General features: G+C 42.0%; 1 protein-coding gene across 1 annotated transcript in view; it reads left to right on the forward strand.

Annotated features, from left to right (window-relative positions):
• LOC102515299 (FA complementation group B) overlaps positions 1-22,554 on the forward strand; it is a 75,145-nt gene that overhangs the window by 40,922 nt on the left and 11,669 nt on the right. The window contains exons 7-8 of the mRNA XM_032464849.1: positions 2,632-2,765; positions 4,560-4,690. Coding sequence (XP_032320740.1) covers positions 2,632-2,760 — 129 coding nt within the window. The 3' untranslated portion in view covers positions 2,761-2,765; positions 4,560-4,690. The remainder of the gene's footprint in view (positions 1-2,631; positions 2,766-4,559; positions 4,691-22,554) is intronic.

Raw genomic sequence — 22,554 nt, forward strand, 5'->3', positions numbered from 1 at the left:
TTTCATAACTAACAAATGTAAAATCGCAATTGTTCACCAGGATAGTATAAAAGTCTGTATTAGAGCAGGTGAAAATATGGTGGTCCCTTTGATTCTTAATGGAAAATATTGTGACATTTCTATGGAAAGAGAAGTTTACAAAGTCAGACTTTTTTATCCTAATTCAGTCTGAGCACTATTCCTTTCCACAGTTAAGTGGTATAACATATCATCAGTTCATATTGAACTGAATGTCCTCCGAATTTTCTTGAGTCATAATTTATGTCTTTTCTATACTTCCGCACCCATCTTTTTACAGCAACTAATAGATGGGGGACTGACGCCAACTTCGCTCCCCAAAGCCCTGTGTTACCTCCGGCACCGTCACTACTGTAGAGGAGATTTTCCCATCATCCTGACTCTACGCAGTCCCACCTTTTCTTTTCCCTTTAAGATCTGATTGTAATTACTTTGTTAGTGGTGGTAAAAGTAAGATCTTCCTTGAAGGGCGTTTTTAGAAGTGGTGGATGAAACTTCAAGAAAAAGAATGCAGTTTAGACTGGCCTGTCTCCAAGGCCAGAACCCCGCCAGTGACTCCTACTCCACTGTGGTGTAGGACAGAGACCCTGCTGCAGGCTGAGGCTGTCTGGGGTTCAGGCCTGGCTGCGACACTCGCAGTGCACTCCTCCAGGATGGCCCACCTCACTTGTATCTGGCATGCGAACACCTAGGCCTTTGTCTCAATAGATGTTGGGCGAGTGGATGAAGCCGTGGAGCAAACCCCTCTCCCTCTCTCTCTCCTTCTCACCTCCCTCTCTGCGCCTCCCCTTCCCCTCCCCTCCTCTCTTCTCCTCTTCTCCTTTTTAATAATAGACCCTTTGCATTCCCAAGTGTTCCACCTCAAGAATCCACGAACTGAAAACCACTGTGGAAAATAATTTTCCCTATTGAATGCACGTAGAAGAGAGAAGAGGAAAAAAAGTGCACAGAACAAAAACCCAAACAAAACACGAAACAGGCAGAGAAAACCCAGATCCCTCTGAGGTCTTCAGATGGTGGCCCTTCTTCCAGTGTCCATCTAGTCTTCAGTCTTGTCAGTTCCTCCATCCAACAAACAGCCTCTCGGACTATCGTCTCCCCCTCATTCCTCCTCCTACCTCCAGTTCCGGTCCTCGTTACTTCACACTTTACTTACTACAGTAAACTGTCCGCTGGTCTTCCTGACTTTGCTGTTTTCTGTTTGTTTTCTCTAGTCTGTTGCAGATTAGTGGCCCTAGACATCTCGATATCTCCTTTCTTCTTGGCGGGTGGTACAGAGTGGCCCCAGTGAATGTACTGGCTCATATGCGGACTCTCTCCAGGAGCTCTATGTCAACCATCCAAGGGATGTATGTCACCCAGCAACCCTGCTTTCCACTCCTGAAAGCCACTTATAGACCTGCGCGGCCCAACACAGAGCCACTAGCCATATGTATAATTGAACCTTCGAAATTTGCCCTGTAGGCCTGAGCAATCCAACTTTTAATTCATTTAATTTTAATTGTTTGGCTTTTAAATTTAAAAACTGAGGCAGTTTTGTCAGGGTAGCTGTGAATCTTAACAGAAAATGATTTTTGATGTTTGATTCAGTTGTGGGAAACCTTTTATGTATATGTATTTGGAGCATCTTGGGTAACTGAATTCATCTTTTCAGTTGTAAATTTGACAGTGTCTAAATGCAGATCAAATATTGCTGGTGAATTTAGCATCCAAATTGAGATCTGTTGTAAGTATGAAATGCACATTAGATTTCTGAGACTTAGTATGAGTAACAGAATGTAAACTATCACATTAATAATTTTTGTATATTGAGTACATACTGAAATAATAACATTTTAGATATATTGCGTTAGATAAAATATATCTTAAAAGTGAATTTAATCTGTTGCTTTTTTGCTTTCTTTTAATGGGGCTACTAGAAAATTTTAAATTGTGTATCATGTATTATATTTCTATCAGATAGTGCTGTTCTAGAACCATTGAGCCATTTTCCGTGTTCTCCCTTCAACTTAGATTTTCCAGGGCTGGCTAAATTTTTAGTATTTCCTATAAGTGCCCCTCTATCTGTATAAATAACTCATAATTGTTAGATAACCTGTTTGAATGAATGGTTTAGAAAATGTGATCCAGGCTTCAACCCCCTTCTAGTGTTTTCTAACATTGTTCTTTGCATTTGGAACATCCTTGTTTTCTTTTCCAAAGTCTGCATATCCTCTCGGTTCAGCTCAGATGACCTGTCCCACCCTACCCCTCTGCCGTCTGTGACCGCATGCTGTGGGTTGATGTTTCCTATCTCTTGATTCCCAGAGCACCCAGAGGCAGTTTCCACATACTCAGATTCATTGCCACATTCCACACCACTCTGCATTGTTCTGACTTCTAGCATGTAAATCTTCCCTTCCCTTCTAGAAAGTTCAGCCACTTGAGTTAAGCATTAAGCTTTCTCCTTCATCTGACACATCTCCCAGGTTTAAACTACTTTTTGAGCAACAAAAAGGCCAGTAAGGACCAGTGCAGGAAAATTCCGCATATTTGACTTGTACCCTTGTTGAGTTGCCAAATATTAAACTGTGCAATTTTAATTAACTAAAGAAAAAATTTATATTTTTGAAGATGTGCTGGAGTGGAAAAAGAATTTGCCACAGAGTCAGCAAGCGTTTAGTTCCAATCCTGCCTCTCTGGGCACCTGATTTTGGACAAGTACACTTCACCTTTCTGGAACTTTCTTCGTCTATAAAATAGATTAGGTAAGCTCTAAGGTATGTTGCAAATCACATATTTTATAAGTCCATGATGGAAATCTTTCTGAAATGTCTTACATACTACTCTGAATTTTTAAAATGGAACAGGCTGAACAGAAATTAGCATTTTTAAAAATGTCAGAGTCATCATTAGGGATGTCAATTATTATGCACTGACAGTGTAATGCAGCCAAGGGGTTATTGTAATGTGTCTGACTGCTTACTCTCCAGAGCATATGGTTTTTGTTTTTTAATTAATGTCTGCCCTTTAATTTCCTCATTTAATGTCAGACTGTCACCTGTCACTTACTGCTGACGCCAGTCCTGCCTGTATTAGTACCTTCCCTGTCCTCATCCCACATAATCTGGGCTTCTTAACCTCGGGTGATGTGGGGAAAGCCAGTAATGGTAAGCTTGTTTGACTTAGGTCTGAAAGAGGTCATTTCATCCCTCAGCAACCGTCGACCGGGTGTCTGTCCCTCGTGTGAGGTGCAAGTGGTGCGGGGGCTGAAGAGGAAATAATGCAGAAACCATCTGAATAGCCTTAGGGAACTTAACAATGGGGAGAGTATCTGAGCTTCAGTGCAAGGATTCTGTAGGCCTTTTTCTCCACCTCTCAGTTTCCAGCTCCTCTCCTGATGGCCGACTTTCCCAGACAAGTCGCCGACAGGTAATAGAGGGCTTAATAATAACAATGGTGAACCAGCATTGTGAGGAACTCTTGCAGGAATATGCTAAGAGACAAGAGAACAGAAAAGATAGGCCAGAAATAGACCCTGTGTATATATAGGAACTGGATGTATACAGAAGTAGTTTCCCAGAACAGAGAGAAGGGGGGAGGGTATAGCTCAGTGGTAGAGTAGCTGCTTAGCATGCACAAGGTCCTGGGTTCAATACCCAGTACCTCCATTAAAAAATTTAAAAATAAATAAACCTAATTACCTGCTCTCCTGCCCCTGAAAAAACCAACAGAGAGAAAGGAATGGGTTATTTTATGTCTCATTTAATTCTTACAGTAAGCTTGTGAGCCAAGTGACACTACTCTCCCCCTGTTACGGAGAAGGTAAAGAAAGGGTCAGAGACTTGCTCAAAGTCTCTGTGGTAGATCTGGGAGCAAGTGTATTGTCTTTGGTCTATTTCTCGCCTTCCTCTGTCCTGCGTTAGATCATGTGTTAGATGATCTAAACACTTCTGACAGTCAAAGGAAGCAAATAGAAAAGTGGTTCTCAAACCGGAATAATTTTACCCCCTCCCGCAGAGGAATTTGACAATGTCTGGAGACATTTTTGTTTCTCCGAGCTGAAGTGGGAGAGATGCTGTAGTTCGAGACCAGGGATGCTGCTACATATCCTGCAATACAGGGCAGCTCCCAAGAATGACCCAGCAGAGGCTGAGAAACCCCACACTGTGTAAAAGAAAGCTCTTAGCCCTTGGCTAGTCCTGTGGATTGGATTAAACTAAATAATGTATGTGAAGTCTATGTTTTTATTCTTTTTTTCTCCTGGTCACACCATGCTGAAGCAAGGAACCAGTGGAAAGAAGATGAGAAAGAGCTGCTGCTGCTTGAAATACCTGGAAACATTTTCATTTTATCTATAGGAATACAAGTAAAAGTCTAAAGATCTGCTACATAGCTATAGCAGACATCACTAATACTTGCCAGCAAGATTTCTTATCCTCCGTTTCAGGGTGAGGGTGACGGTGGTGAGCACATGCTTCTTGAATTCAGGTGTAGTCCTGTGAGTGAAACCTGAAGTATGGATGGAAGCAAGTTCATGGTTTTCCATGCTCTCATCCTAGACCTCAGCAGCCACGGCAGTGTCTGTCGGTGTGGAGAACGCGCAGCATCTAAGCACCGTGGGAAACTGCTCCAGTTTGTGGAGAACAGCCGTCCTGCCCAGGCTCCCAGAGCTGCTGAAGACTTTGTATGAGTAAGGACTAATCTTCTACTGTGCTAGAGTCGTGAGAGTTTTGGAATGATGGTTGTAGCATATTCTAACTTATCCGGACTAATACATCCAAGTTAATTGGCAAGCACTGGAGGAATTCTTGAGCCTCCAAATTTCTGGGGTGTTGCTTCTGCCTTGGGAATCAGGATATATGAATATTCCACTACATGTTCATTCACACCGCTGCCTCAAATTCTGATTAGCATTGAGGTCCTAGAGAGATGTCAGTCTCTGTAAAACTCCAGTGACTCTGCAGTAAGCACCAAATGTTCTCACATATAATTGCTGGCTCTCTATGTGAAGAAATATTTTTTTAAGGCTTTGAAAATACATTTTATGTCAGAAATGATTTCTATTGACATTAAAATATGTCCTGAATTGTGACATCTCAAGCTTGGTAACTTTTACCTGCTTAGTATATAAATTCTGTTGTATAAGATATAATGTAAATTTTATTTGGTTTGCTGAATTTCGAGATCAGAGATTGTGAAAATTCTAGGACAATACTAATCAACTCCTCCCTCTTCCCTTCCACACACTTCATGCTCTCTTGCTTCCTAATTTGACTCAAACCCCTGGCATAATTTCTCTGACCTGTTGGAAACAATTCCCTTTTTTTGTAAGTTAAGGATCCAGAGACTGAACACCAATCTTTTCTTTCTAAGTTATCATCAGTACTCCTGTAGTGTTACTTTATGTCTCAAATCCAGTGTGATTTCTACCCACCCCCTTCTAAGTATTTAACTTATATCTAACATATTTATTATTGCATTTTTTTTTACTTACTCAAAAGTATTTATTTACTTCATAGCAATCCTATAACTTTATTGCATGAGCTGTGACTGTAACCCAAGGGTCAGTGGTCTGGAAATCCTCAGTTCTTTTCGCCTCGGGGTATTTTGTCTCCTTTTCCTCTGACGTCACATAAACCACTCTGAGGTGCACTCCCTCAGGCGGTAGAAAGTCTCCCATGCTGACCAGCGTCCGGGCTGTACCATGCATCTGACTTTCTCATGGTCAGTCCGCCCTGTGGCCTGCTCGCCTTTCGCCCCCTGCTCTCTAGTGGCTGCTGTTGTCTCTACACCAGCAGTGGCCTCTGCGTGTGTCCATCACTTCTGGTATGGGGCACTGCTCTGTGCTGGGACAGAGGGCTGTTGTCACAGATTCTGATGGAAGGTTCAGGGTAACAGAGAGGGACCGCAACGCAGACTAGGCACGACGAGCCGTGTAAGATTGGCTCATGGGCACTCCAGTTCTCCACAGTCCCTTGGCCACCCTCATTACCGAGAATTGGTCAGTGGGTGTCTTTCTTTCCCAGCTGCAGTCGTCACCAGGACACTGGGCTCCTTCATTTTCATGCTCTCCTAGCATCTCCCCTTCCCTGTTTCTCAGGGCTCTCACTCCACCTCCATCAGACTCTCGTCACCCAGCTCCTCTGAGGCCCATAATTCCCTTGCTCCAGTATGGACTACACTTTGACTTTTCTCGTCTTTAACTCAACCCTTGTCTTGCTTTTTTATTTTGTAAACTTCAGCTAGACATTCTGCCAAACAAAGGCCATCTCCTCTGGGTAGATGCCCTTTGAAAACATATACTTTCAGATTCTTGTTTTCTTTAATCTAGTGCATTTGTTAGAAATGGGAGTTCCTAATTTCTAGAACAAGGAGGAAGCAATATGAGGTATCAAGGCACATGAGGAGCATAAGGAGTAGACAGCTTCATGGGAAGGAGACGTGGCATGTCAGAGCACAGGAGAGTTGTTGAGTTGTAGCCAGCGGGCTTGGAGTGGTCAGAATGGGCCATATAATGGAGGCTCTTGGGAAGTATTATGAGGGCAGAAGGAAGCTTTTGAAAGACGTAAAGGAGCAGAATGTCATGTCCAAAACTACATTCTAGAAAGATCACTCTAGGTTGGGTCACAGGGCCATAGAGTGGAGTGAGAGAGAGCAGTAATAAGACTTTCATGCCAGGAAGAAATATAAAATGTGTGGGCTGAGGTGGGTAATGGAGTGAAATGGATTTGAGAGCTATCGAGAGGGTGGCACTGAAGGGGCTTGGCAGCTGTTTGGGCAGATGAGTCAGTGCGAGGATGAGCCTGGCTTGAGCAGCGTAGGGGTGATGGTGTGCTCGCCGAGGTAAGGGAATGAGGAAGGAGGAGCACTTTGAGGTGGGGCCGCAGGAAACCGTGGGTGCGGTTATGCCCATGGTTAGTCTGAGGTACCAGTGGTACCCTCTTGAAGATGCTGAGTAGGAAGCTGTAGATCCCCAGACGCCGGCACCCACGGATTTGGCATGCTTGGTTTTGATTGTTCCTCGGGGTCATGACGTTGTGGCAGCACAAGTGTAAATCAGGAGGTGAAAAGTGGGTGTCTCAGAGTGAATCATGTAGCCTGCGAGTGAGATTCACACATCTACCTTTTTGAGGATCAGGAGAATTCAGGAAGGATGGGTTCAGAGACAAAAGTGAGAAGTGGTGGCTAGTAGGCCGGGAAGGAGGAGACAGTAGGTAGAATTTAAGCCTGTGGAGTTGGAGTGGATGGAGTGACACCAAAAAGCCACTAAAAGTCAGGACTGGAGCTTGCGTGGTACCAGGACTGCACTGTTGATGAGGGAAGCAGAAGTCGAGTCCATTTGGACAAACTACAGCCTTTGATTTTTTGATTTCTTAGCTCTGTGAATTAGCTTGGAGCCAAGAAGCTGGCCCTAACATTTTGAGTTTGCTCTGCTTTCTTCAAGCACCACCCCCCACGACTGGCAGGGACTGGTAGTTCTTTAACAATCTGCAGAGGGATTGAGGCGAGTAATGAACTTGGAAAAGAGGGTAAAATCTAACCCGCATCAGCAGGGTTATATCTGTTATCTCTGTATGCCTGGGGATGAAAAACAGCATGGTATTTGAAGCCAGAAACGTGCTAAATTTTCACTTCTGACACTTTAATTTTTCTTGTTTTAAGTTTATTGATACTACATGGTGTCCCTCCGTTCCCCACCCTACTGCTCCGCAAAAAAGCTTGGCAAGAGTTTCTTCTCCTCCCTAACACTCCTGTGCTACACCCCACCCCTGCCCCTGCGCCAGGTACACACACCCAAAGTCCTACTAAGTAATTTGACACAGACATTTCAAAATACAATTTCTTCATTGGTGAAGAAATACATGGTGATTATTTTAAAATGCTGGGTGGGGAAAGGAATTCCTGAAGTCTTAAAGGTAGCAGATTCAACTGCAGTCTGGTTCTGCAGTTACATTTTCTGGCACCAAGTTTATTGCTGAAATCCAAGTAGCGTCTCTGCTTTGCCCCAGCACCGCCTGTGCCTGTGGTTGATTGACAGGCAGATCTCGAAATCCCTGGGTGATCTGCACACCTTGTCCCTAGGAATAAACATCACTCCCTTTGGGAGAGCTCAAGGCTGAGTGATTCGTAACCACATCCTTTTGATGTCTACAAAACAGTAGCTTTCTTGGAGTCAGAGGCAAATTCGTGACTGATTCTTTGCCACCAGTGCAGATGTCTTGGCTCTCAAAATGAAGCTTGGTTTTCACACGGTGGAATGAAGAGAATTTATTCAAGTCTCAGTACTACCTAAATCTGAAGATACCAGCATCGGTGCCCTAATTTTTCCAGAATTTCCTGTATTTGCCGCGTACTGAATCTTTTCTCCTTCTGAAATACCTTTCCAAGGACCATAGTAGAAACCACGGCCTGGTGACTTTAAAGGAAAGGGTTAATTGACTGAAGGCCTATACGTTTCTTGGGTTGTTTGCATTTCAGCTTAGAAAACAAAAGAAAGAGGGTACCACATTCAGTTATCTAGTATCCTAATGCGTTTAGATGTTCTACAGTCACATTAATTCAGTGTAGCCCAAACTGCATTTTTTCTCTCTCCCCAGTGTTGCTTCTCCTCCCGCAGTTCCTGTCCTAACGGATGGTACCACCACCCATGCAGACACCCAGTCGAGAAGGATGGGAGTAACCAGGGCTCCTCTTGCTTCTTTACCAGTCTCCACATTCTCTTGATTCTATCTCTTCAACCTCTTATTTCTGTTTTCTCCTCTGCTTTCCCACCACTTTAATTAAGGTCCCCACCATATCTTACCTGATCTATGGTCATAGCGTTCTGTCAAACTTTACTGCCTCCGAAAGCTTACCACCCCTTATGTCAGCAGTTGGCCTTGTTGTCCTTACAAAATGACCCTTGTGTGTTGCAAATCTGATTGCTTTATTCCAGCTTGAGACCCCTCAGTCATTTCCCATGACTACAGGATAGTGTCTGAAGTCTCTAGTATAACTGCCAAAGCTTTCCCCCTCTGACCTGGTCTCTGCCTTTCCTCCTGACTCTCTAGGCCAACATTCTGCCCTGTGACCCAATGTTTCATCCATATGGTATGATGCCATGCCGTCCTATGACATACCAAGCTCCATGGACTTGCTGTTCCTTTCACGTACCCGGCATATTCCGTTCTCTCTGGCTGGAGTGGCCTTCCTCCTCTCCTCTGCCTAGGAAACTCCTCGTTACCTTTTAAGAACATCTTACCCTTGGTAGCAGCTGCCTAGTTTTTCTTAACCTCACCCTAACCAGGGCATTTACAGCATTACCTTACAATGATACTATCTGAAATGTCCTTCTTTGCTATCAATCTAGGAGCATCTTAAGGAGGAGCCATGATCCATTTATCTTTGACCCTAGTGCCTAAATAGCCACAAGAAGGGAGGAAGATGAGTCAGGTGGCCTCAGTCCCAAGGTTTCAAGGAAATCACAGGGCTCTTGAAGGAGAATAAGCCCCAGAGCTCTTCTCGTGGTCCGTTTTGCCCTTTTGTTTGTATTTCCCAGGGACTGGAGTCTTCAGAATTCTTTTTTTTTTTTTTCCCTAGCAGCCACCAGTGCTGTTGGCCTGGGGACATGGTGTTAATAAAAAGAAGTGGAGGAGGGATGGATGTGTTAATGCGGCAAGGGGCTAGCAGTCATTTTAAACTGAAAGGAATTGGGAAATCATGATTATGCCTAGAGCTATATTTTTCAAACTTTCAGAAACATAATCCCCCCCCCAGAAGGATATACGGCTTTGTTATGCTCTCATACACATAAACACATGCACATACATATGTGGAAAAACAAGTGAAGAAAAAGGTTCACGAAATGGTTACCTTTCCTATGTGTCAGGCATTCTGATACTTTTTTTATGTTCACAAAATTAAAAAACAAATTTATTGACATATAGTCAGTTTACAACGTGGTGTCAATTTCACAGAAATATAAGTAAAATGAAAAAGCAGAGGAACCACTCCCAATTAAAAGAACAAGAGAAATCCCCTGAAAGAACGAACGATGAGATAAACCCCAACAGTCTGCTAGTCATGACTTCAAAAAGGGGGTGATAAAAGCACTGAAGGACATTCTCATATTTTGTATTCTAGTTAGTCTATCCTGTTCTATCTTGTTTTTTAAAAATTCTGGTTATGACCCATCGGATGATTTTACAATTCACCAGTGGGTCACGATCCCTATTCTGAGGAACCCTGTTGCCAGACCTGCCCCTCTTCCACTCAGGTGCACGCTTGTACGCGGATGAAGATGGCCACAGTCCCAGATGCCCTCGCAAGACACAGCTGTTTGTGGGAGGGAGCCGTGCATGACAGGGGAGATGAGCATCCAGCTGAGGAAGAGAATTCCTTGCAGCTTTAAAGAACTGAAAGAAGTGTGCAGTGTAGCTCAATTTTGACTCCCAAAAGCTGAATAAAGCAGCCTGATTAACCGAGCACGAACTCAGAACCTGGAACAGCCGATGGCTGTTTGGTCCCAGCAACCTTGGTCATAGGGATTTGGAAATCTACACCGTGGCTCCACCAGTTGAGGCGGCTTCCAGCACCCGCATCGGGTGTCAGTCTCATCAGTGTGGGGCTTCTGCTTTGGTAATTTCCACTGCGTGGTTGTTCCCCGTGCCTATCAGACTGACTGACAATTAGTGGCTGAGTGTGTAAACAAAGCCCGGGCAGAATTTAAATCCCTTACTAATGAGCACTCATGTTTGTCAAGGGAACACTGTTGTTTATTCCATTGGATTTCACATGCAAAAGTATTGTTCGCTATCTTCACAACAATGTGAGAGGGGAAAAGGAAATTAGAGATCAAGGTAGATGTAAACAAGGCAAAATGACAAGTAGTATAACTTCCAAATCTGTCTTAAGCCAACTAAATAATGAAATTATTTAGTTAATCTAATCTAATCTAATCTGTTTATTAAATTAAAACACTTCTCTGTTGTTCCCTGGAGCAGGTACTGAATATATGCAGGTCCAGTGCAAGAGGAGACCTTAGCTAGTATCTATTTTCCACACATCCACTCTTCATTTTCTAGAACTTGTAACAAAGTACCACACACTGCGTGGCTTAAAACAATAGAAATGTCTTTCCACAGGTCTGGAGGCTGGAGGTATGAAATCAAGGTGTCAGCAAGGCCATGTTCTCTCTGCAGGCCCTCGGGGAGGATCTTTGCTTGCCTCTTCCTAACTTCTGGTGATTTCCAGCAATCCTTGGCTTGTCCATGTGTCATTCCAATCTCAGCCTCCATCTTCACATGGCATTTTCCTTGCCTTCACATGGTATTCTCCTCTCTGTCCCTCTCAGTCCAGGCTGACAGTGGTTTTGCTGCTATAAAATTCTCAAAAGCATGTCAGTATTCCGGTGAAATTCACAGGAATATGAGCCCGTTAGACAGGAGCATCCTCCACGGCCCCTTCCTGGATAACCCCATGTCTATTCCTGCTTCTGCTGTGACAGCTGAGTGGGTCCATAAATCACAGGTCCAGTCTCTTTAACAAACTGTTGTCCGGCCACACTCTCTGCAGAGCACACTTTCTCAGCTTTTCCTGCTATTTGAATAGGCTGAAAAATGTCCAGATCATCATGTGCTGGTCCCTTTTTGCTTATCAGTTCTTTCTCAATTTATTCCTTTCCTTTGGCATTTTATTATAAGCAGCAGAGAACACCTTTCATGCTTTGCTTGGTTACCTCCTCGCTGATAAGTTCTACTTTCTATAAAACTCTAGGATACAGTCCACCCAAGTGTTTTGCCACTTTAAACACAAAGACTGCCTTTCCTCCAGTGTCCAGTGACAGCTTCCTCATTTCCATCTGCGACCTTTAGTGCTCATATTCCTGCCAGCAGTCTATTCATGATGATATATGCATTCTCTGGGATGACAGGAGCTTTCTCTACTGTGTTCCCCACTTCCATATTAGCCTTTACCGGGATAACTTTTAATGTCCATGTTCCTGCGTCTCTTCAAGGCAATCTAGGCTTTTTGTATCAAGCATCTCAAAATTCCCCAACTCCAAACCCATTTCCACATTTTCAGGTATTTGTTACAGCAGCATCCCACTTCCAAGTACCAAATTTACATCAGCCAGGGATCTCCAGAGAAATAGAACTAGTAAGATATATATATATATCTAAATATCCATATCTGTATATCTATATTCTGTACATCTGTATATCTGTCTCTGTCTGTGTGTCTGTCTATCTATCTGTCTGTCTCTCTGTCTAGTTTGGCAGGATGGAAACTCAGGCAAGAGTTGATGTTCCAGTCTTGAGACAGAATTTCTTCTTAATGTGGATGGGCCTCATGCAATCAACTGAAGACTTGAATGCAACAAAAAGACTAAGAGGGAACTCCTCTTGCCTAATTTGAGCTGGGACATCAGTCTTTCTGCCTTCAGACTTGAACTGAAACTTCTATTCTTGGGTCTCCAGCCTGCTGGCTTTGGGATCAGAACTGACACCATCGGCTCCCCTGGCTCTTGGGCTTTTGTACTGGGATTGGAACTATAACATTGCCTCTCCTGGGTCTCAGGCTGGCTGACTGCCGATTTGGGGACTTCTCAGCCTCCATAAAATGTAAGCCAGTTCCTTATTTTATATATATTTATATCCCATTGGTTCCTCTTTGGAGAAACTTGACTAATACAGCCTTCTGCCAATAGCCGTGTGAGTGAGCCATCTTGGAAGCCCCAGTCAAGCTTTCAGGATGAGTGCTGCCTGATCTGGCATCTTGACTGCAGCCTCATGAGAGATGCTGAGCTGGAACCCCTTACTAAGCCATTCCCAAATTCCTGATCCAGAAACCATGTGGGATAATAAGTGTTCTTTGTTTTAAGCTACTAAGTTTTGTGGCAGTTTGTTATGTAGAAATAGATTGCTACCACACTAGGTGATTCCAGTGTGCAGCCAAACTTAAGGAGTACAGCCTTACTTTTCTACCAGTAAAAAATCGTGAAATACCTGCCTTTTAGGTCCTCAAAAGAATCCTGAGCACTTATTTATATTGTACGGGGCCTGTCAGATGTCTGCGTGAAGCGGCAACTTTTCTTTGCTTCTCAATATTTTCCAATTTCACCCTTACGTCCAAGCAAACTCTCCCATCAGTGAGTTTCATACCTGGGCCGTTTTACGTTGGCCCGGTCCTTGTCTCTGCACTCAAAATTGACTTCCCAGCTCCAGTAATTCTGTTATCTCATGTTTGGGTGTAGGCATCTTTGTGTTTAGGACATGGTAAAAGCCCTATGAAAGACATAATATTGTTCTAAATTTTCCTGCTGGCTTGAACCTTGCCTCTTGATTTTCAGAAGGAAATTGCACAGGAAAAATAATAGAAGCCACTAGACACAAGTTCCATTAATTTTCTTGTCATCGAACTGCTTTTATACCCAATCTTCCCTCTCCTCTGGCTGTTCTTCTTGAAGAGTGGCTGTCCTCTTTTTCACAGGCTAAGATTTCCAGTTGTGCTCTACAGTGCATCATCTCCTCCTCTCCACAAGGACTGGTCTGCATCCTCCCCACTCCCTCTCTTCTGGCTTCTCCTCATTGACACTACTCATGATTTGCACTTAAAGATTGAACTCTTTCCCCAGCAGAAGTGCAGTCTCCAAGAAGGCAAGGGCAGTGTCTTGTTAGTGGAGAGTCATTGAAAATATGAGTGAATGCATTAATTTTTCAAATACTGAAGCATTTAATGAAGAATAGAGTCACTCTTTCATTGTCTACCCCAAAATTTGTATTTCATTTTGTTGAGAATAAAAACCAAGATGGAAGTTAGAGCCTCTTCTCTAGAGGTGTAGTAAAAGAAGCTACAGTGGTATTAAAGTTAAAATAGGAATGTGTCTGATTGGTGGTCAACTACCAATTTGACAACCTAATGGCCACTTGACAGCATTGAAAGCATCATATTGAAACTGAGAAGCTGCAGATCTGAGACACCCTTTCTTTTATTGCCGCTTAAGTGTTCTTGATTTCTCTTTATTTTACAAAGTCAGAAAGTCACATTCACTCAAAGAGCCTAATGAAATTTTCCCTAGGAAGCAGAGTAACAGCCGTTATTAGGTGTGAAAATCACAAGGTGGCCATCGTCTCTCTCAATCACATTATTTATTACGTTCGCCTTTTGGAATGTGCACTACAAACTGACTATGTTTGATTTTTCCATCACATCCAATACGGTGCCTATTATCTCCTTACCCTATAGGCTTTTCATGGAAGAGTCAATCACTACCATTACTTAGAGAGGGTCAGTGAGACAGAGGAAAGAGCATAGACTTTGTATTTAGATTTAGTTGAGGAGGGAGGATAGAGCTCGGTGGTAGAGCACGTGCTTAGCATGCATGAGGTCCTGGGTTCAATCCCCAGTGCCTCCATTAAAGTACATACATACATACATACATACATACCCCCACAAATAAATAAGAATTGTAATAAAAGTTATTTTTAAAAAGTTTCCTAGAGTTAGTTGAATGCTGGTTCTGCTATTATTAGCTATGTGGCTTTGAGGAAATTATTTGGTCTTTCAGAATCTCAGTATCCTCATCAGTAAAAATAATGTACAGCCAGAGTTGTCGTGGACAATAGATAATTTTGAAAACATTTATTATGGTGGCAGTTTCTTTGCCTTCCGTATTCACAGATGACTTCCAAATATATGTAGCCCCACTCTTCTCCTTAGATCCAAATCCGTGATTCCAACAGCATATCTCAAAGATATCTCATTAAGGCATCTTCAACACAGTTGCTTGACTCACTGTCTTCCCTTTCATCCTTTCTCCTCTGGTGTTCTCTAGTTTAATTCACAGCAATATCACTCAGTCACCCAACCTAAAAACCTTTGCATTATCTTTCATCTTTCATTTTCCACTCTCTCTGTCTTCATCCCCGGGGGCTGTCAGTCAACAAACTGTTGATTCTGCCTTTAAAATTATAACCTGTCCTCTTCCTCCCCACTTCTACTGCCTTGGTTCTGACTCTTGACTCTTCAACCTGGATCATTGCCAGGCTCCATGTAAACAGAAGCAAGTCACTCATCTGATTATACACAAGACACATTAGTAACAGTGTCCCAGAGGATCCCAATATTCCCTGTGTAGCCTCTATGGATCCCCCACAGTGCTCACCAAAGACTGTGCAGTTGTTGATGCTATGAACCCCAGTACCCAGAACCACTAAGTCACCACAACCCCCCCAGACCCAGAGTTACCACTTACCTCTGCACCTGGCACCTTGAAACACTAGGCCCAAGGTCACAGCATACTCCAGCATGCCCCCATCCACAGATGAAGGTCTTTCCTTACTAACATCAGCCCATAAAGTCTGGAAGAGCTGACTGTGTCTTCAGATGTGCAGACACCTGTGGAAGTCTTCAGGGATTACAAAGGTTCAGGGAAACACGACTTCACCAAAGGAACACAGTAAACCTCCAGTAACTGACCCCAAAGAAGTGAAAATACAGGAATTGTCCCACTAAGTTAAAAATAATTGTTCTAAAAATGCTCAGAGAACTATAAAACAACCCATATAATCAATTTAATGAAATAAAATAATACAAGAACAAAATTAGAAGTTCAACGAAAAGACAGGAAAAAAATAAAAGAATCAAACAAATTTTGGAGCTGAAAGAAAACAATGTCTGAACTGAAATTCAGTAGAGAGTTTCAACAGCAGACAGGACCAAGAGGAGAAAGCATCAGCCAGTTCAAAGACAAATCATTTGAAATTATCTTATCAGAGGAACAAAAAGAAAAAGGAATGAAAATAAATGAAGGAAGCCTATGGTCTTTAGGGGCACCATTAAGAGAAATAATCTATGCATCATTGGAGTCCCAGAAGAATAAAAGAGGGAGAAAGGGATAGAAAGCTTATTTAAAGAAAGAATGGCTGACAGAAGGAGAAAGAAAAATACCATATGATATCACTTATATGTGGACTCTAAAAAAAAGAGAAGAAGAGGACACTAATGAACTCATCTACAAAACAGAAAGAGACTCGCGGACATAGTAAACAATCTTATGGTTACTGGGGGAATGGGGGTGGGAAGGGATAAATTTGGGAGTTTGAGATTTGCAAATGTTAGCCCTATATATAAAAATAGATGAAAAACAAATTTCTTCCGTATAGCATGGGGAACTATATTCAATATCTTGTAATAACCTTTACTGAAAAAGAATATGAAAATGAATACATGTATGTATATGCATGACTGGAACGTTATGCTGTACACCAGAAAGTGACACATTTTAACTGACTATACTTCAGTAAGGAAAAAAAAAAAAAAAGAAATAATGGCTGAGAACTTCCCAAACCTGAGGAGAAACTTGGAATTTCAAGTTCATGAAGCTAATAGATACCTCAAGATTTCAATCCAAAATGATCCTCTCCAAATCACATTATAATAAAACTATCCAAAGTCAAAGAGAAAGAGAATTTTTAAACAGCAAAAGAAAAAAATTCTCTCATGTAAGTGAACCCTCATAAGGCTATCAGTGGATTATTCAGCAAAAACCTTTCAGACCAAGAGAGAATGGGATGATATAATCAAAGTACTGAAAGAAAAAAAATTCTGCCAGCCGAGAATACTTTACCCAGCAAAGTTGTCCTTTGGAAATGAAAGTGAGATAGAGATTTTTCCCTGAGCTGAGGGAGCTCATCACCACTAGACCTGCCTTACAGGAAATGCTAAAAGGAACTCTTCAAGCTGAAATGAATGTGCACTAACAAGTAATATGAAAACACGTGCAAATATGCAACACATTGATAGTCAGATTCAAGTACTCTGATACTATAATACGGTAGGGTGTTAACCACTTAACTCTAGTATAAAGGTTAAAGGACAAAAGTGTTAAAAATAGATACAGCTATGATAAGTTGTTAATGGATACACAGTATAAAAAGATATAAAGTGTGACATCAAAAGCATAAAAAGTAGGGGTGGGAGTAAAAGGATAAGAGTTTTGTGATCATAGTCAAGCTCTTATCAGCTTAAAATAGACTGTTATATCTATAAGGTGTTTCAAGTAAGCCTCAGGGTAACCACAAAGGAAAATCCTTCGTAGATCCACGTAAGATTGAGAGAAGAGAATCAAAGTATACCAACATGGAAAATTACCAGTTCACATAGGAAGACAGTAAGAGAGGAAGAAAGGGAGGAAGGAAATACAAAACAGCCAGAAAACAACAAGATGGCAGTAGTAAGTCCTTACCTATCAGTAATTCCTTTAAATGTAAGTGGATTAAATTCTCCAGTCAAAAGGTACAGAGTGGCTGAATGGATAAAAAGACAGAACCCAACTAGATGCTGCCTACAAGAGACTCCAGCTTCAAGTACACAGATAAGCTGAAAGTGAGGGGATAGACAAAGATATTCCATGAAAATAGGAAACTGAAAAAAAAAAGGCCAAGGTATCTGTACTTACAGCAGGTGAAATAGTCTTCAAGTCAAATGCTGCAATGAGAGACAAGGTCATTATAGAATAAAAAAGGGACCAATTCATCAAGAGAGTATAACAATTGCAAATATACATCAACCCAATGTTGGAGTACCTAAATATATCAAGCAAATGCTAACATCTGAAGAGAGTAATAGACAACAAACAATAAATAACAGTAGGGGAATTTAATATCTCACTTTCAAAACAAGCTAAATGTCCATTGATGAATGGATAAGAAAATTGTGTTACATGTATATACAGTGCATATTATCAACCATAAGAAAGAGGGAAATCTTGCCATTTGTGACAACGTGGATAGACCTTGACAACGTTATGTTAAGTGAAATAAGTCAGACAGAGAAAGACACTGTACAATCTCCTTTATATGTGGAGCCTGAAAACATTAAACTCACGGAAACAGGGAGTGGAATGGTGGTTGTCAGGGGCTAAGGGGTGGAAAAAATGGGGGGATGTTGGTCAAAGAGTATAAACTTCCAGTTATAAGATGAATGAGTTCTGGGGGTCTAATGGTGACTGTCATTATCAATACCATATTTTATACTTGAAGTTGCCAAGAGAGCAGAGCTTTAATGTTCTCACCATAACAATAACAACAAAATGGTAATTATGTCAGGTGAAGGATGTGTTGAATAAGCTTATCGTGGTAACCACTTTGTAATATATACATGTATCAAATCATCACATTGTATACCTTATACTTACACAATGTTATATATCAATTATATCTCAAGAAAACTGAAAAAAAAAAGAAGTAATGAGAACTTCATGCTAGAAAAAAATCTTTGCTTTAAATTCCTTATCCAACATAGGCCCTAAATGGCACATTCCTTTTTTAATTTACAGTATTATAAATGGAAATCTTATTTGTGACCAAGTGTCTAGATTACTTCCAACTTACTTTTTGTGTTTTTAACTCTTGACAAATTACAACTCCTTTTACAAGGAGGCAATCTGCCTAATTTTTAAAAAAAAATGGGGCATTGATATTGAAACCCAGCTCCCATTTCTGTTGGCCAACAGGATTCAATGTATATATTCATCCCAGAAAGTTGCTTAGCTTCAGGAAGGGGTAGGTCAGTCAGGTGAGAAGGGAGAGTCAGGTTCTAATCAAAGTGGGGCATGAAAAAGTAACTGACTTCCATGGAGAGTCTTGCTTTTTCTTCAGACCCAACACATACAGTGTCTTGAAAAAACTCCTCTCACTAATTTGTGCACATATTTCTTTTGAGATTGATGCTTTTGGAAGGAAAGTACAAAATGACAGTGTCTGAGAACAGTGCTTTTAGGAAGATATTCCTGACCCAGTTAAAGAACCTCAGATTTCAAGCAAAAACCCATGCTCCCAATTTCCTCGGCAGTTCTGTGACACATTTTAGTGAATTCATTACAATTTTTAAACCTTTCCCAATGTAAAATATTATGAATATAAATGTAAGATTTTTATAGTTGTAACACAGTTGTCATCCATTTTTTGTTTTTGTCATTCTTACCCTACGAGGAACGGAGGCTGCTCTAGAAACCAGGCTGTTAAAATGTCCTGTTTTCAAATGTGTTAACAAGTGTAATTGGTTCATAGAAAAGAGGACATGGAATCTCAATGGCTGCCTTAGCAAGAAAAGGCGTGTTACCAATTGAGAGGATAATAGGCGGCTTTATCATCGCTTCAAGTTTAATGAACACACAGAGCACACCTTTTGACAGTCTGGGTTCTAGTTCTAGCCATCGTGGGTTGTAGCTTTCACACCCTTTCTTTACGGGGAGCTGAGAAGCAACAGGGTAATCTCTTAGCCTCAGCGTGTCCACTGTCTAGGGACTCTGTCAGAGACGTCTTTAGGGCCCATGTCAGCTCCCTTGCCTGCTTCTAACTTCTGCCACAGCTGGGTTGCACAGTTCCTTGCCCGCCCAGACTCAGCATGACACTGTACTAGTGTGCCAAGCCTGCAGGAACAAAGTACCGTGAATCTCTCACGGTTCTGGAGACTAGACATGCGAGGTCAAGGTGTTGACAGGCCACACGCCCTCCTAAGGTGCCAGGGGAGGGTCGTCCCAGGCTTCTCTCCTCGCACCTGGCAGTTCCTTGGTCTGTGGCAGCAGAACGCCAGTCCTCACATGATAGTTTCCTTGTGTGCTTATGTCTGTGTGCAGGTTTCCCCCCTTTTCCAAGGATGCCTGTCATACTGGATTAGGGCCTGCCCGAGTGACCTCGTTTGAATTTGATTACCTCTGTCAAAACCTCTCTTCGAATAATGTCACATTTCTGATGTGCTGGGGGTTAGAACTCCAACATGTAAAGTTTTGAGTGGGGGAGCAGGAAACACAGTCTAACCCACGGCAGCATCACACCTTGGACTTGCCTTCTGTCTCTTGGCCTTCTCAACGCTGAAGCTGTGGAAGTCTGCTGGGCTCAGGAGGTGAGGCCCTTGACATCCTTGGGGCAATCCTCCATCAGTCAGGGCTGGGACCCTGTGAGAGGTGCACCAGCCTCCTCTCCTTTGCGTGGATTATTCTGGCAGGTATTTTGTCTTTGCTCAGAAGTCCTGATGAGACTGCGTCCTAATTGCTAAAGCAGCAACTTCATGAGTGTGCCTGACACTGGCATTCTCCCTCGTCTCACAGCTCCCTTCTCTTAGTACAGCTTCTTGGGGTCCCCTCTCAGATAGATTATCAGTGCTTTGCTGAGATTATGTCTTTGTCTCAGACTCTGCTTTTGAGACCATCCAAACAGCCGCTTTTGCTATCTTCAGTAGGAAAAATAGTCCCCTAGAAGGCTGCATCTCAGTTTAAGTTATACATGATAGTAGTGCCTGTGATTATGGCATTAACTATGAAAAGTGTATTTTTCTGGTCTTCATAACTGTGCCCTGTCTTGCTAGTATGATTATAATAGACATAAAGAAAATATAACTTTACTGCTGAAAATACCTACTCTCACTTTGGCAGGTGAGAAAAACGGAAGCTCACAGAGTATAAATGATAATACAGAAAGTTAGAAGCAGAGATGGAGCTGGACCATAGATTCTCTTATATCTAAATTAGCATTTTTCCCCCTTAACACGTTTAATTCCAGATATCAGGGATACTTTGTATGCTAATAAATGTTCCTTTTAGAGGGTGTTTTGTAAGCTTTTAAGGTAATGGAATATAAACTTCTTAAAGACAGGGAAAATTCCTATTTATATTTGTGACAAATAAGGTTAATGTCTTTCATAGAATAGGTGCTAAATAGATATAATGTTAGCTCCATAATGGCACAGATTTTTGTCTGGTGTGTTGGTTGATATATCCCAAGAACCCAGAATAGTGACCATAGTAGGCATTTGACAAACATTTGTTGAGTGAACAAATGAATGTATACATGCTTAAGAGACAAGAAACAATTGTTTCTGTCTCTTTTGCCTTCTGTTAGAGGGCCACCTAAAATCCATTAATAAGAGCACAGTTAGACATGTCAAAGAATGTTCCAGATTGTTTACATATATCCATGATCTAATTTAATCCCGCAACATCCCTATAAGGTAAGGAAACAGAGACTTAGAGAAACGTCATGACTACTCCAATATCACAAAGCTAATGACCGACCCAGCCGTGTCTGGATCCTGTGGTCTCTGTTGACGTAGCTTAGATAGCTGCAGTGTTAATGCTGTCAAGAATGACGGCACATGGAGCTTTGGTCTGCACTCATCAATTAAGCAATCATCTTACAACCATCATAACCAAAAGGTGAAGGGTTCAATCCACGATATTTCTAAACACTGAATCTGATGGAGTATCATGACTCATCATAAAACCAGAAAGAACCTTTCTCTCTTCCTGTTGGGTTGTTGCAAGTCTGTAGGGAGGGAATTTTATGAAAGTGAAATTACCTTCATTGTCATAATTCCTTATGTTATTAAGTACTCTTCTTAATTGTTGGTTTTCTTTGTCCGCTTTATTATTTTTTTCTGAGGAAATAATGTTCTGCTGAACAATGGCAAGCAAATAAAATCTCCTCCTTGTGAAATGTCAGCTCTCTTTGACAGCCTGAAACACTATATTCCAGAGGTCACGTCAAGGGCTCTGCAGTCAGCCGTGTGGCTTTGACAGGTTCCTTGCCCACTGTCAGTTCCAGGTTCTATGTCTGTAAGATGGGCTCAAAAAAGTACTTAGCTCATTGTGCTGTGTTATGAAATGGAATACTGAAACCAAAATCCTTGGCACAGGACCTGGCTCTCAATGTAAATGCTCAGTAAAATATTGCCATACCACCACCACCACCATCAAATTCAAGAAAAGTCCTTTTTTAATGGCGTAATACCATTATTTGTTTGAAGAAAGATCAGCTTTGCTAGGGTATAGATGGCTTCTTTGGGTTTGCAGATACAACATAGAAGGTGAAACTTACCAAGATGAATTGTGTTCCTTCTTATGTGATTTAGTAAAGGCCTCACCATCCCCCACAGCTGTGCTGTCCAACATGGTAGCCACTAGCCACGTGTGGCTCTTGGGCGCTCCAAATGTAGCTAGTGCAACTGAGGAACGGAATTTTACATTTTATTTAGTTTTCATGTATTTAAATTAAAACTTAAATAGCTACTTGTGACAAGTGACAACCAGACTGGACAGCACTGTGTCTTACCATGCTGAGAATGGGACTTTGCAACCCTTTGCCAGCTGATGCCCTATTAGGCTCTGCCAGTAGGGGGCCCTAGAGGGAGACTTCAAAGTTAGGAGGAGAAGGGACTTGTTCCTTTCTGTTCACTTCTCTTTTCTGACAGTGTCACTACAGCAGTGGTTCTGCACTCTGACAGTGGCAGCTGGTTTTAGTACTTGCCACACTCCCAGAACTAGCCCCATTGTACCCCTCAGAGTCGCGAAGACCAGCAGGGCAGTGCCCACCCCTTCCACCCATGCCCCCAGGCCTGGCTTCCAATTCCATGGGGCTCCTCCTCCAAACCTTTAAATCCCAATCATTCTCACCTCATATAGGGATGAGTTGCTGCTTCTGTTTCTTCCTTTTGTCTTATCATTTCGCTGACACCAGGTCAGTCAATTCTCTAGGTTAAGTCTTTTCTGTTAACCTGGCATGGTGTCTGTTTTCC

Source organism: Camelus ferus, chromosome 22 (assembly GCF_009834535.1).
Source record: "Camelus ferus isolate YT-003-E chromosome 22, BCGSAC_Cfer_1.0, whole genome shotgun sequence".
Taxonomy (NCBI): domain Eukaryota; kingdom Metazoa; phylum Chordata; class Mammalia; order Artiodactyla; family Camelidae; genus Camelus; species Camelus ferus.